Here is a 15593-nt window from a genome sequence, read left to right as displayed (position 1 = left end):
GAGGTGTGATCAATGTGCAATTGGAGCAGACAAATCTTTCTCTGATTTTTATGAAGAATATCTTTAACGGCTGGCTGTTCCATGCATGGGGATGCAAAATTTTATGTTCAGTTTTGTTAGTAGTTGACAAGTAGCTATAGGGGAAAAAAATGTTGGTTGGTTGCGGGTGGTGTGCACACGTGTATGTTTGCAGGTACGGTGACACTTTGCTGTGTCTATGTCAAATAAAAACATTATAGGCTTTGAAGCAGCAGTCATTTCTATGGACAGATGGTTTCACTTGTGCATGTCTGTTTCCAGAGTCACCTCATAGACTTGAGCATATCTGACTGGTGCTGTTCACTGCAGATGGAATTATCATGTGTAAATCAGCCACAGTAAAATCTCTCTTGTTTTCATTTCATTTGATTTTTTTTTTTTTTTTCTGAATCCTTATCCAAGGCCAATCTTTCAGAAAACCTATGAAAGGCTGTAATTCAATTTTCTTCTAGTTGTATCCCACAGTTATGTTCCATGGAAGCATCCGGTTACATGATTTAACAGTTAAATGCATCCTTTTGTGGATTTAAAAGTGCAGTATGTGGAGGTCTTCTGGGCAAGTAGCAGTTCACCAGATGCAGAAAAAGAGCCCCAGTCACTATGTGACCTTGAAGGAAGTTATCGGGGCCTTTTCTGTCATTTGTTGTCAGAGAACAGAAAAGTTCTGTTTCACAAAATAAGTTGCTGCTTATGTGGAAGAAGTGAAACTGTGACAGTACTTTGGCTACTTCTCAAAAATAGCACTTCTCAGAATTTTATTCTTATGAAATTCGTTCAGCCAAACAAAACCAAAAAAAAGCTCCCTTTTTAATTTTTGTCCTTTACAGATTTCAGTGAACTTTTATTGTTGGTTTTTTGCCACAGTTTTCTTTTAGTGAAGAATTGTCTTTGGTGACGGAACTAATTTGAACTTGTACTTGTATACCATCCACTTTGCATTCCTTGCTAGACGCAATCTAACTACAAAAGGTAAACAGAAGGTTTCCTCTCTGAGAAATGACAAATGGTTCCTTAGATTTAAAAAATATAAATTTAATTAACCAAAACAAAAAAATGCCAAGTTAGGATTGAAACTCTCTCCTTGATTTAAGTATTGCACATGTTCTGCATTTTCTGATTATATACAAGTTCCCTAAATTTGAATATTGATACGAGTTTGAAATCTGTAGAAAGCATAGATATAAACTGAGTATCTTAGGTTTTGACTTCTTGGCAGTGTTTTTAAAATAATTGTCTTGACTTGCTATTCAAATTCTAGAATTATATGGGTAATAGAAACAGTTTTATTCTGAAGAAACAGATAGAGATGAGCTAATGTTGTTAGTTTGATTACAAAATCCAAGGATGTTATCCAGGTTATGCTGCTTATATTGTGAGACAATCTAGTTGTGAATTTCACTTCTACTGTAGACTTTATTATGATTGGGCATGCTTCAGATGTGTAGTGTTGGTTCAGGCTTACTTCTTGCTTCAGGTGGCAAGCCAAAAGAATGCTTGGACAGTTGAATCACTGAATTTAATCGGTGATAGTCTTCAACATTATGTTCACCATGAAGTCCACAATAAATTACATTTTATGTGCATATTGAACATTAGGTTTTAACCATAAGGCTAATTGTAGGATGCAACTCTTTTGAGAGAAACAGTTCTCATTGTCCTGTAGCACTAATTTGACAGGCCATAAGTTTTCCACCATAAACAATATATGGGAATGTTTAGATAATACTTATGTGGCAAAGCATACTCCAGATCAAGAACTGGAAGTAAGTGAATGGTCTAAAGATAACTGTCTCCATCTCCTCCAAGCCTTTCTTTACTGGGTTTGAAATGTACCAAGAAACAAAATATATCTGTAGATGCTGTTACAGTGAGCACCCACTAAGAATAAATAGTACTAGTAAAGAAATAGATTTGATACTATTGCATTTGATCAGGTCCATATTTCAAAACAGATTGACCACTGTAATATCAGTGGTCAGGCATATTTAATTTTTACTTTATCTCACATTCTCAATTCTGATATTCACACTCAGACAGGTACTGGAAGTAGTATTTCAATCGATGTTAAAACAGGGGCAAAGCCAAGCATGTCCGACTCATTTGGTCTTGCATCCTAATAACAAATAAATAAAAATGAGAAATTATAAAATAACGGTCTACAACAAAATAAAGAGAATGTAGAGAGATGTTATAAACTCATCCACAGATTTCATTTCATTATAATTTACTTCAAAGAAGAACACCACAGTTTTGGGGCTAGAATAAAAATGCTCTTTCAAACCAAGCTAGAAGTTTTTTAGCTGCATGTAGACCAGCAAATGATCAGCACTGCATTCTAGCTGCCCTGGGTAAATTCAATCTAGTCAAATACTCTCTAGGGCCAGATATTCAAAAAGCCTGAGCCTGGATTGATTCAGTCTTTTCAGGTTAGTCTAACCTGGCTAGGCTAAATCAGTTTTGTAACTGGACAGATATCCCAGAAATGCAGGCACATGCCTGCAGTGGCTCAGGCTAGAAGCTGGGGGGCACTAGAGCAGCCCTCGCTTCCTTCCATAGTACTGAGCTGATGGGGTGAGGCCAGGCTCCAGCAGGACCTCCTGATTAGCCCAGCAGAGAATTGATAACTGTGTTTATTACCCAGTTAAGAAAACAATAGAGGGACATTACAAGCTACTTGTTGATTCTGCCCCTTGATTCAGCAAGGACTGTAGCCAGCATGTAGTCTGCTAGCTAATACACAGACAACTCCTCAGCAGGCAATTTGTGCTTAGCAGGCAGTGGTGAGTGGGAGCAGCCCTGCCCAGCCCAGAGAGCATGCTGGGATGCTGGGGGTCTCTGGTTTATCTTAAATAAGCAAGGGTTCTGGGACAAACATTGCATAAATTGGTTTGAGTTAAATCAGTTAAGTCTGATATTACATTCAACCAGGCTTACCTCAAACTGGTTTCAGCCATTCTCAAACTGCTTTATGTGCACTGAACATCTATTCTGTTACAGATTTAAACCAGTTTCTGATCACTTAGACTGGTTTATGTGTAATGTCTGTCCCTGGGCCTCAGGGACTAACTAGTGATCTGAGAGGCTTTACAAGCACTCGTGGTGTTCTGGCATTGTGCCAGAGGACTGGAAAAGGGTCAATGTGGTTCCCATTTTCAAAAAAGGAAGGAAGGAGGACCCAGAAAACTATAGGCCAATTAGTCTTACCTCGATCCTGGGTAAGCTTTTTGAGAGAATTATCCTGGCGCATGTCCATGAGGGTCCAGCAGGGGAGATTATGCTTAGGGGCAACCAACATGTGTTCATTAGAGTCAGGTCCTGTCAGACCAACCTGGTGGCCTTCTATGACCAGGTCACAAAATCCTTAGATGCAGGTGTCGCAGTGGACGTAGTCTTTCTGGACTTTAGGAAGGCCTTTGACACTGTCTCTCACCCCATTCACATTAAAAAACTAGGAGACTGTGATGTTGACACCTACACAGTTAAATGGGTCACTAACTGGCTGGAGGGCCACACCCAGAGAGTGGTGGTGGACGGGTCTTATTCAACCTGGGGGGCAGTGGGGTTTCGCAGGGATCGGTCCTGGGGCCTGCACTGTTCAACAACTTCATCAGAGACTTGGACGGGGGGTAAAAAGCACCCTGTTCAAATTCACAGATGACACTAAGATGTGGGGAGAAGTGGGCACACTAGAAGGGAGGAACAGGCTGCAGTCAGACCTGGACAGGTTACAGGGGTGGGTGGATGAGAACAGGATGGGTTTCAACACTGACAAGTGCAAGGTGCTGCACCTGGGGAGGAAGAACCAGCAGCATACCTACAGGCTGGGGAACTCCCTTCTTGTTAGTGCAGAGGCAGAAAAGGATCTTGGAGTCATTATTGATGCCAAAATGAACATAGGCTGACCGTACGTTGTCATGCATCCACAGATGCATCTCAAGCAGGTCCAAGGAGGTGATCCTCCCCCTCTATGCAACACTGGTCAGGCTGCAGTTGGAGTACTGCATCCAGTTATGGGCACTGCGCTTCAGGAGGGATGTGGACAACATGGAGAGGGTCCAGAGGAGGGCCCCCTGTGTGATCAGGGGTCAGCAGGGCAGGCCCTATGAGGAGAGGCTAAGGGACCTGAACCTGTTCAGCCTCCACAAGAGAAGGCCAAGGGGGGGATCTAGTGGCTGTTTGCAAACTAGTCAGGGGGGACCAGCAGGCATTGGGGGAGTCCCTGTTCCCCTGAGCACTAACAGGAGTGACAAGAAATAACAGTCACAAGCTGGCAGAGGGTAGATTCAGGCTAGCTATCAGGAGGCACTACTTCATTGTTAGGGCAGCTAGGATATGGAGCCAACTTCCAAGAGAAGTGGTGCTGGTTTCTACCTTGGGGGTCTTTAAAAGGAGGCTGGATGAACACCTTGCCAGGGCTGTTTGACCCCAGTACTCTTTCCTGCTACAGCAGGGGGTCAGACTTGATGATCTGCTCAGGTCCCTTCTGACCCTACTGAATATGAAACTATGGTTTATATTTACCATTAGGCAAACTAGGATCCCAGTAAAATCACAGGGATCACGAAATAGATGCTTCAGTATTTATTACAATGGAAGTATATTGCATGCAGGACATCTTCCAAAGCATGTTTTTTGCATCTCTCATAATCATGACCAGTATCATAGCAGTTAGATACCAAACTACAGGATGGAATGCACCAGCAGGTTAATTTGACATGATAAACCTTGGACTCCCATGAAACACTCCTCATAAAATAGCTGTTTTTAAAGGCTTTTAAAATTCTCATGTTTCAAAAACCACAATGATGATTAAATGAGTGTTCAGTACTCCAGCGTGACATCTTTCAAATGCATTAATTCTGTTTGGTGTTTTCACAATTTAATTAAGTGTCTCAAAAGGTCGGTGTACTCAATTGGAGGATTTCAGGTAGATTTGGTCTAAGATCAATGGTATCATTTTCTGTCCCTCTTTTCATGGTCTGAGCAATTGTAGTGAATTTTAGGTTTGAACTTTACAGAATTAGATTGAACCTCTATCCACAGTGTAACCCCTTAAATAAATATTTGATTCAACAATCATTCCATCCTCTTGAGTTGCAGCAAAGCTACCTTACTTCTATGAAGACCAAAAAATCAAGGTTAGAAAACCAAAATGCTGCTTCTGACAGAAGTTTGAATGATTCCACTTCTTCCCCACTCCACCCCAAAATAAGTTTTCAAAATGTGAACATCTCTACGTGGGACTACTCTAGACCTTAACTTTTGTGTGGTCTGTGATAAACTCTTCTATAAGTTACCACAGCATTTCATTTGTTTGTTTGTTCATTTTGGTTTCAGATGAAATCATGCATCAGGATATCACTCCCCTCTGTGCTGCAGATATTGAGGACCAGTTAAAGAAACAATTTGCCTACCTGTCAGGTAAGGACAGCTTCTATGCAGTGTTCAATTTATCATTTCCGCTGCCATGCTTTCCCATAGCTGCTGATTCTTAATATCATAGTATCCCATGTCTTGTGAGCTGCATTTGGAATTATTCATAATTTCCTCCTTTGGAATTTACCAAAAATGATAAATACAATTGAAATTTAGAGAATATTAATCATCTTTAGTAGTGCAAGCTGGCTGATTCTGTAGGCAGCACAACAGTACTCTGCTGAGGCCAGGTCTGACACATTCCTGATGCTCACACATGCTGGTAGTTGTAAAGGAAGGTGTTGACCAGAGAAAGGCATGTCTCAATCAAGTGATTAATATTGGTTAATTAATATAACAACCTTGCTTGTGAAAGAGGTGGCTGAATAGAATGTACCCTATGGGTATTTGTTGGTCCAAGCTGGCTTGCTCTGGACTTTGGGCTTTTCAGAGCAAGCTAGGAGCCTTGTCTTGGTTTGCTGGTTAAATGATTTGTATATACGCAGAAGGTCATCAAACAGAATGGGTTATTATTGGGAACAAAGGGAGATAACAACAGGGATCAAAATAACACAGTGATACAATACCAACAGAGAGATGGAAGGCCATCACAGCAGTAATCCTTCAGGAACAGAAGTTGATTCCCATTGCTAGCCAGTGCTGTGCTGCTCCATTATCAGGCAACCATGCTCACTTGCACTCACTCTTTGCAAACTCTCAGAGTGCTCTGAACAGACTCACAGCCTTACACTCTGCACTTCACTGACATAGATTACAGACCCACTGATCCACAGACCCACTTAGCCTTCTTCCACCAATGCACATCAATCCACAACCCATGCACACAGAATCTTTAGCAACTTGGACCTTTATAGTCCAAGATCACCTCATAGGTCTGAATCAATCAGTGCCAGATCTGTACTGTTAATCAGGGCTGTGTGAAGCTTTGGTCCCCAATTCGATTTGGTGGAGATTCGGCCCAATTCCATGGCCGAATCTCTGAATCCGAATCAAATCAGGAAACTCTTCAATATCTCCAAATCAATTTGAAGAGATTCGGACATAGACACAGCATTAAACGTTTTTTCTACATATCTTAAGGTAGCAGGCAGCTCATGAATGCTGCGATGCTGAGGCAGATGGAGTGTCCCACAAGAGTGCAGGAGGCTCCCCAGCATGGCTCGGCAGCAGACCCAGAAGTGGATCAGGAGCACTCCCAGTCCACTTCCAGGAGCACCCAGGGTCCCCCTGCGGCCAATCTCTGAGCTGGGGGGCACAAGTGGGCACGGGGGGTGGGCCCCCAGCGCACTCCCTGGCAGACCCAGAAGTGGACCGGAAGTACTTCCACTCCACTTCCACATCTGCTGCCGAACATGCTGGGTAGCCCCCCATGCTACTTTGGGATACTCCATCCACTCCAGCATCGCAGCGTTCATGAGCTGCACCTGGTACCTCAAGGTATGTAGAAAAAACCATTTAAAGCTGTGTCTATGTCTGAATTGCTGATTCTCCGACTCGGCATCGAATCTTCAGATTTGGCCAAGTAGAATCAGGGACAGAGATCCAAATCATCAACATACTGAATCACTGTCCTCAATTCAGGCCAAATCCGAATTGAATACGGCCCATTTCACACACCCCTAGTGTTAATCAATCTGTTGACACATTCCTTACTATGCAGTCACACTCTCATTCACCTCGGGCATGCTGCTAACATCTACACATCAATCATTCCACACTTTTCCTTCCAAAATCTGGATCATACCGGGCATGCTTAGTTCTGGTAATTGGAGCAAAAGGTGGAAAGGTCAGGCTTTCCAGAACCATTTGACCATGCTGCACATGCCTTAAGCAAATAAACTAAGATGCACAGGATTGCAATTCAGAGGCATCAATTCCAAGGATATTGGGCTAGATGGCACTAGGGTCTGACCCAGCAGAACATCTTTTATTCATCTGGGTCAACAGAAATTAGCTTTGCAAGCAATGAATAAGGACTTTGGGATCTGGCATATTGGAACTTTATGCAGTGTAATCCAAAGAGCTCTCTCTGTTCCAGTTGCTGAAAGCTCTTTTTTTAAGAATACATGTTCCTATAGATGGTCAAGAGCCAACAGTAATTCAGAATCTTATTCTAATCTGATTCTGAATTTTATCATTAGATCCATAAAGAATTGAAGACCTGGTGAAATTATTGCAAATATCCACAACATTTTTTTTCCTGCCCCCACAACACAACACAATTTCTTCTCCTACTTTCCAAAGCATTGTCAAAAGCCACTTGTACAATGTGGAACCTCAACACTCATCTCCCTCCAAAGAGCCATTTTATTCCTAATTATAAAAACTAATTCCTTGGTGCCGCACCAGCTGGAAATGCATTTCTTTTACTTTGTACTGCCATAAAAATAATTATGACAAAACAAAGGCAAAGTGCATCCATGCACTCTGTCACACCCCAAATGCCTTTGATTGTGACAAATAATAATAATAATAGCAATAATTTGTGCTGTTTTTTCATGGCAGGCATCTATTTGCTTCATGGAGGGAGAAGTACTGGCAGCCCAGAACTTCCCACCCTCCCCAGCTCCCCCCAGCAGCCAGTCCTGGGCCTTGAGGGGCCTGCTCCTTTCCACTCTGGGTATTCCTATGCAAGATTCATCCCCACACACCCCAGGAGTGCCTGCCCAGCTTTCCCCTCTTACAGAGATGTGTTCCTCACTTACAGAGATGTGCCTTGGAGATTGTCAGGAGCACATCAGCTGTTGTGTATGACTTGTCAACCACATGAGATGACAGGCAACATATTTTACCCAGTCTAGAAGATCACCTGGGTTGGGAAACATTCCAGCCCAGCAGATCTGCTTAATTTGGCAACATCTCTTTATACCCATAGATCCACATTGATGTTTGTTGAACCTTTTCCTTCTCAGTTATGATGGGTGGTATCACTGGCCCTGAAGCATGTCCATAAAATGAAGTATGCATTCAAATATTTTTGCCAAAATGGGGCTGTCATATAAATTTTTAACTGTTCATCTCTTCTCCCCGCTTCCCCCCCCCCCCCCCACACTCTTTAAGGCACTAAGTAATTTTCTATACAGCACTCAAACCAAAAAAAAACACTGGACATAATCAAGACTTTTGGGCAAGCTAGTGACATGAAATAGAGCTGTATTGTAAATGTGTCTAACTTCAGTCCAGGCAGGATTAATGTATGTGTGGGCTCACAAGTGATGCACCACCTCTGGTATCCTGGAAAAGGAGGTGCAGGAGCAGCTGCTATAGAACTTCTCCCAGCTAGAAACAGATTGTGCCCCTTAGGCAGTAGATTATGCCTAGGTTGGAAGGGAAAGGAGCAGGAGAGAAGAGATTTCATCACCTCTGCCAGCTGGCCCTTACTCTCACCCCTCTCCTCCCCTATAAGGGAGGTATGGTTTGAACTACATATTGCCACACTGGGGGGTGGGGGTTCCCCTCCATTCCCCTCCCCTCAACTAAGGTTGATGGCGTTCTCTTTAAATCCATCATTGTCTCTTCTCTCTGGATGTCTTGGTCAGCACACTGTTTTGCCTGGTACAAATTTGTTGTTAATCATTAGTTACGACTTTGTGAGCTAAATGGGAGATCTGTTTGTTTTGTGACGTTGACCATTTTGTATGCAGGGTAGGGAGAGAAATAATTCTGGATTTTTGGAAGTCAAGTAGATGCACAGGGGCATGATCAGAAGCAGGGGATTTAAAGTAGAAATGTTCTTGGAACTAAGATTTCTTTTGCTATTTAACTAGGGGCAAAAATGCTGCTTGTGGTGGTTTAGTTTGTTTAAAATCCTCACTAGGAAACTACAAGAAGGATTTCCTATCCCTCTATTTCTTTCTCCCCCCCCACCCCCCCCTTCCCACCCACCCCTCAAACAGAGTGAAACCATATTTGGAATAGAAGAGAGAGAATCTTAAATTGATTGTATGCCCTCTAGCTTCTTTAGTTCACACAGCCACAAGCATATTCAGTGCACATTATATCCACAGTGCAGTGGAGCCTGACAAGAACAGCCATTTCTCATTCCAGTTTGTTCAATTTGTGCTTAACCCCTTGATCCATTACAAGTAGAGGTTTGGGGGTTTTTTAATTTTTTAATATTAGTATGGCCATTGCATTGTGGATTGCAATTGCTTACCTGTTTTCATTTAAATTTATCCTAGGGCAATTTAACCTTTTTGCATTTTTGATTCTTTCTGAGCTTTGTTTACTTTATTTTTACTATTGAAGTACATGAATAGTTAACTTGCAGTGCTACTATAGAGTGTCACTAGGGGTTTCAGGAACAGAAGAGCAGTGTTGAATATTCTGTCACAAAATTTATGCAACAATTTACATGCACTTGCATTGTAACTTTGTGCCACTTGAGATGCTCACTGCAAGAGTGTTGGGTATTACTACTTATTTTGACATTGGGAATAGGGTCCTACTATGAAAAAAATAATTGAGATTAATATATTAAGCTTATATTTCTTATTAAATAAATGCCTTTTTTAAACTTTCAGGCTTGGCTTGGTGACTTTTTGCCTAAAGAAAATGTATTTAAAATTGTTGCAAAGAGCAATATTTCAGACACTGAAGAGTATACAGCCCTTGCTGAGCCTCTCTTTTTATGTTCCTGGGTACTTGTGGATCAATTAACTGTGGGTGCACCTACATAAGATGCTACGGCGCTGTAGCATCTGTTGGTAAAAACTGTGATGCTGCCACTGCATCACTGTAGCAACATGCTCCCTCGTTATAGTGCATTGCTATGGCAACACAGCAGCCAAAAAATAACCCTGCGTAGCTGGCACAGCACAGTACAGGCTGTTACTGCACCATTTTTTAGTACTTCCAAAAGGAGGTACTAAATGATGGTGCAGTAACAAAGGTCCCGTAGGGGCCATGTGTAGATGCCCCCTGTTTCTCCTTTTCTTTGAGGTTAAAAATTCTTTCTTTCTTTCCCCTCTCATTCGGACAGTATCTCCACCTCTTATGTAGACAACCCTGTCCATTTTATACTGATATTTAAGTAAAATGCTCTCTTGTTGAGGGAAGAGAAGTAAGACATTGAGGGAAGCATTTTAAGGAAACTTTTTAACTTAGTCATCATTAGCTATGAAAATTAACCTCACAGTCTGTATCAGCATAAAGATTGTAGCTCTTGCTTCAAGACATTCAGTCACTTCTTCTTTGGCTAGCAGCCAGTCCAAACATCAGTTTGTCTCCAAATGGGTTTTCAAGAGAGACTTGCTACATGAGGCAATGTCCCCTGAAATCACTATTCATTTCTTGGCATGTCCTTTTGCTTTAGTCAGTATTTTGTGCTTCTACAGAATAATGTTGCTTTGTTTTTTTCATGAGGCTTATTGTGTCTGTGTTGCTCGGGATGTAGACTACCATTTTAGATCTTGCATTTGGGATGTAAAGGTACTAAACTCACTTTCATACTATGTGTTTCTTCTGTAAAATTGGGTCTTTGACCAAAAAGTGTTAGACTTTGGATGCATACTCAAATTTGACTAAATTGTAATTACACTGGATTGCACTTGTTCTAAGCTCCTTTAATTAGATGCGACTTCTTGACAAAACACAGCATGTAAAAGCTTTTAGCTCACTGAAGGGAGAAAATACTTTAACTTCTTTTGGTCTAGTTGAATGCAAAGGAAATGCTATATAATGAAAACAAACAATGCCAAATCTTTTATTCAGTCCCTATAATGTTAAAATTAATGCCAGATGCTATGACTATTCTTGTTAAGTCTACTACTACAAAGATATAGAAAGAAGAAATTCCCCCTCAAGTGATGATTTCCAAACACTGGGTCTTTAGGTTGCCAGGGACTTGAGAGTTGGTTGCATTAGTCCCTCTTTCAATTCTGGCATCAATCCATACAGATGAATCCACTTAAGTTTATGGCTGTAGATGTGGATCCATTGCTGGTTTGGTCTGCCTACAGTAACCAATTTAGAGATGGCACCTGATTTTTTTTTTTTTTTTTTTTAAACCCAAATGTCAATTATTTTCCATCATGAATTCAGTCCTGTAGATCCCCATCCTTGCACATTGCCATAAAGCATCCATCATACTGTACTTTGACTTTTCTTGTTGTGCTGGGAAGTGATCATTACCAAAATGTTGCTAAACACTCTCTAATCCCCTCTTAGATTCCTACAGCAAAGAGCTGAGATACTTTCTTCCTTGTTCCTAAATCCTGCTAGCCTCACAAACAAATATACATGCACTTTATCTGATTGGGAGCTTACTTTTTTTCTTTCTGTAAAACAGTTCGAGAAACTATCCTGTGCCAGTATATTTTCATTCAGCTTGGTGCAGAAAAAGTCCTCAGTTTGTAACTTCCTTTTAACACCACACTGAAATGAAAAGGTTATTAATCACTTCTTGTCAGAGCTTATATTATCAGACAAGAGTCCAAGACTCTCAGATGGCACTGTAGAAGAATCTGCATGGATTCCTAGATTTCCCATTTCTGTATCTTGTTCTGTAAGTTCATTTTTATGCAACTTTTCCTAGATGCTTACCTTCCTGTTGTTATAGTGGAGAAAATAATAATTTAGCACTGTTGGAATTTTTGGAAACTCCTATCACTTCATCATCTCTCATCTTTCTGTCCTGCTTCCCCTGGGGAAAAGGACCTTATCATTTCATTTAACTAGAAGCTTCATAGGATGCTGTTTTGCTATAAACAAATATCAGCATATTCAGGGATTTGCAATGGAGTTCAAGGAAAATGGGTTCCTAACTCCTGTTGGCTTTCAATAGATTAAGGTGCATAACTACTTATAGGCTCCCTGAAAAAAATCCAGTCATGAAGTATTCAGTCACTCTCAGAGGAAAACACTTAGTGTTTCATGTGAGCAAAGGCTGTCCTATACAAAACATGGCACTCTAGTTCACAATTAATATTACAGCATAACCCTAGCAGCATTGACACAGTTAGAGAGGAACTCTCCAGCCAGCTACTCACAAGAAATATTCTTTCTTTTCCTCCAAAAGGCAACATCCTCCAAATCCTCTGATTTAGTTTCTTTGCAGTGGGTCTGCAAGGTCATCACTTGACCTAAGGGAGGAGCAAATTCCAGGGTTCCAGAGCTCTGTCATAGAAAACACTTTGCCATCATTCTTTTTCCCCATACTCCTCATTTTCACCCATTCTCTTTTTATAAGAGGGGGTGGGGTGTCCAGTTTCAAAACCTGTGATAACTGCAGTTGTGGCACTGTGGGCTAGGATTAACGTGCAGTCCTTTAGGTGGGCAGGTCCCGGCAAACTCATTAGTGGCTGAGGAATTGTTTTCCATTGTAAATAGCTAATATTTGAGAAATCTGGTGTTCTCAGGATGATATTGATTAGGGCTGTGTGAAGCTTTGGTCACTAATTTGATTCGACCTGCTTCGGTGGTAGAACCTCTGAATCTGAATCGAATCTGGAAACTTTTCAATCCCTCCAAATCAAATCGGAACCCTCCAAATCAATTTGGAAAGATTCAGACCTAGACGCAGCTTTAATTGTTTTTTCTCTATGTACCTCAAGGTACTAGGAGGCTTGTGAATGCTGCGATGATGGGGTAGATGGAGCATCCCACAGGAGCACAGGGGGCTCCCCAGCACGCTCGGCAGCAGACCTAGAAGTGGACCAGAAGCACTTCTGGTCCACTTTCAAGTCCACTGGGGAATGTGATGCGGGGGGCCCCCCTGCGCCCCTCCCCCCCCAGTTCATTGACTGGTGCCTCCTGGGTCTGGGAGGGGCATGCGGGGTCCCCCCATGGCCAATCCCCCAGCCAGGAAGGCGCAGCCCTCCCCCCCCCCCGCACTCTCTGATGGACTCAGAAGTGGACCAGAACTACTTCCAGTCCGCTTCTGGGTTCACCGCCAAGCACACGAGGGGGCCCCCCCTGTTCTCCTGTGGGATACTCCATCCACCCCAGCATCATGCCTGGTACCTCGAGGTATGTAGAAAAACATTTAAAGCTGTATCTGGTGAAATTGCTGATTCTCCAAATTGGCAGCGAATCTTCAGATTTGGATGTGGCTGAATCGAATTGTGGACAGTGATCCAAATCAACTAATCAAATCACTGTCCCCGATATGGGCTGAATCCAAATCAAATACGGCCCATTTCGCACACCCCCAATATAAATGCTTAGACTCTTCCTGTACCATTTATACAAACTGGTAGAGTAGAAATCTAGCAAGTCAAGTGCTTGAATGCTAGTCCTGCTAGAAACACAAAACTGATTCTATGGTGTTTTTGTTAGTTTGTAGACTTTTTTTTTTGGTTTAAGGCTTCTTCTTTTTTTTCTCTAATCCTTTTGCAGGTGAATCTCTCTGGGGAGAGTTGTAAAATCTGAGATTTTACTGACTTCCCATGGCATAAAACTGGAGTAATGCTGTGGCATGTTGGACCCTAGTAGAGATGGACTGGTTAAGTCAAAGGTCATCCTTGCAAACAAGGCTTGCAGATTCAAAACCCAGTGTTGGGTGGTATCTAACAAATTACTAAAACCTCTTGCTTGGCAATGAACCCAGAAGTAGACCAGAAGTACTTCCGGTCCATTTCTGGGTCCACCAGGGAGCGTACAGGAGGTGCGCTCCCAGCTTGGCAATTGGCTATAGGGTGACCCCAGGTGCCTGCCCCAGACCCAGGAGGCACCAGTCACTGAGCTGGGGGGGCACAGGAGAGCCCCCCTACACACTCCCCAGCAGACCTGGAAATGGGCTGGAAGTGCTTCTGGTCCACTTCCGGGTCTGCTGCCGAGCACGCTGGGGACCCACCTGCACTCCTGTGGTATGCTCCATCCACCCCAGCATCTCATTCACAAGCTGCCTGCTACCTAAAGGTAAGTAGAAAAAACATTTAAAGAGGAGTCTGTGTCCAAATCATCAGATCTCTCCGAATTGATTTAGAGGGTTCTGATTCGGAAAGATTCAAGGGTCTCTTGACTCTATTCTGATTCAGAGATTCAGCCATCGAATCAGGCCAAATCTCTGCTGAATTGAATTGGGGACCAAAGCTTTGCGTAGCCCTGGTAACAGGACATCTGTGTGCTCTGGGCAGCAGTGGTGCAGGGGACAACATCACAGTGGCTGATCTGGCAGTGCAAGCTACTAGTGCCCTGAATCCCTTCACCCTCCCCCATGCATACTTTTGTTGCATTATGGTCCATGTTCTCCTGACATGACAATAGTGCCTGCTCACAGGATTACATAAAATACCACTAGTCATTTGGAGGTGTGTTTACAGCCTCATGTCGGAAGGCAGGCTTGGAAATGGACTCTTCATAAAACTATTTCAACTGAAATCCATAGAAATGGATCGCACAAACTTAGAAAATAGTCTACTTTTTACTGTGTTTGCAATGTTAACATGAACAGAATTGATATTCAGGTTTCTGGATGCATTTCCTATTTCAGAAAGAAACAGGATAAGCTCAAATTTCCTCTGTGTTCAAAGGAATAGCTACAGTTTAAAAAAAAAATCCTTTTTTTAAGGCATTTCAATCCTGTCAATTTCAGAGCCAGCAGTCTCATGAAAAGACTGAGCTGGATTTCATCCCTCCTTGTGCACACACAAAATGCTTTTTGTTAAATTACAATCGGGTCAACTTGTAAATCCCTACTATACTCGGGGGTGTAACATACGTCAGATTAAAATTTGGCCAGCAAAATATTTAGTATAGATGATACTGTTCAAGAAAGAAATGTTATCAATTGACTTTCATAACACAGAGAGAGGTACTTATCATGTTAGCCTGGAGTCGGGCAGAAGGCAACATAGTGTGGCACCTTGAGGTGTGGACACAAATAAATTTATAATCCTTTCTCTTTCAAAAGCATTCCGAATGTACGTGTGTCCACATGCATCATATGGACTCTCTACAGTAACATTTATCTCCAGTCACTTTACAGAGGAGGAACATGTTATAATAGAGATGGACTTTTAGTCAACTTGTTAGTGTGACTTCATACAATCTACAAGGCAATTTGACACCTATGGTGATTTTTTTTTTTTTTTTTTATGAAGTCATCTGTAACATAATTTTAATTTCAATTCATGGTTTACAGGCATCATTAACCCAGTGTTTTACTCTCTTTTCTG

At 42.0% G+C, this 15593-nt stretch overlaps 1 protein-coding gene across 7 annotated transcripts in view; it reads left to right on the top strand.

Moving 5' to 3' along the window:
* The window catches only part of MCF2L (MCF.2 cell line derived transforming sequence like), a 178591-nt gene that overhangs the window by 79073 nt on the left and 83925 nt on the right, over positions 1-15593 (top strand). For all 7 annotated transcript variants that reach the window (XM_059721059.1, XM_019484966.2, XM_014600419.3 and 4 more), the window contains exon 2: positions 5377-5460. In XM_059721059.1, the coding sequence (XP_059577042.1) occupies positions 5377-5460 (84 nt within the window). The remainder of the gene's footprint in view (positions 1-5376; positions 5461-15593) is intronic.

Source organism: Alligator mississippiensis, chromosome 1 (genome assembly GCF_030867095.1).
Source record: "Alligator mississippiensis isolate rAllMis1 chromosome 1, rAllMis1, whole genome shotgun sequence".
Lineage (NCBI taxonomy): Eukaryota > Metazoa > Chordata > Crocodylia > Alligatoridae > Alligator > Alligator mississippiensis.
The sequence above is the reverse complement of the archived record's forward strand: the minus strand, read 5'-3'. Positions and strand labels throughout refer to the sequence as shown.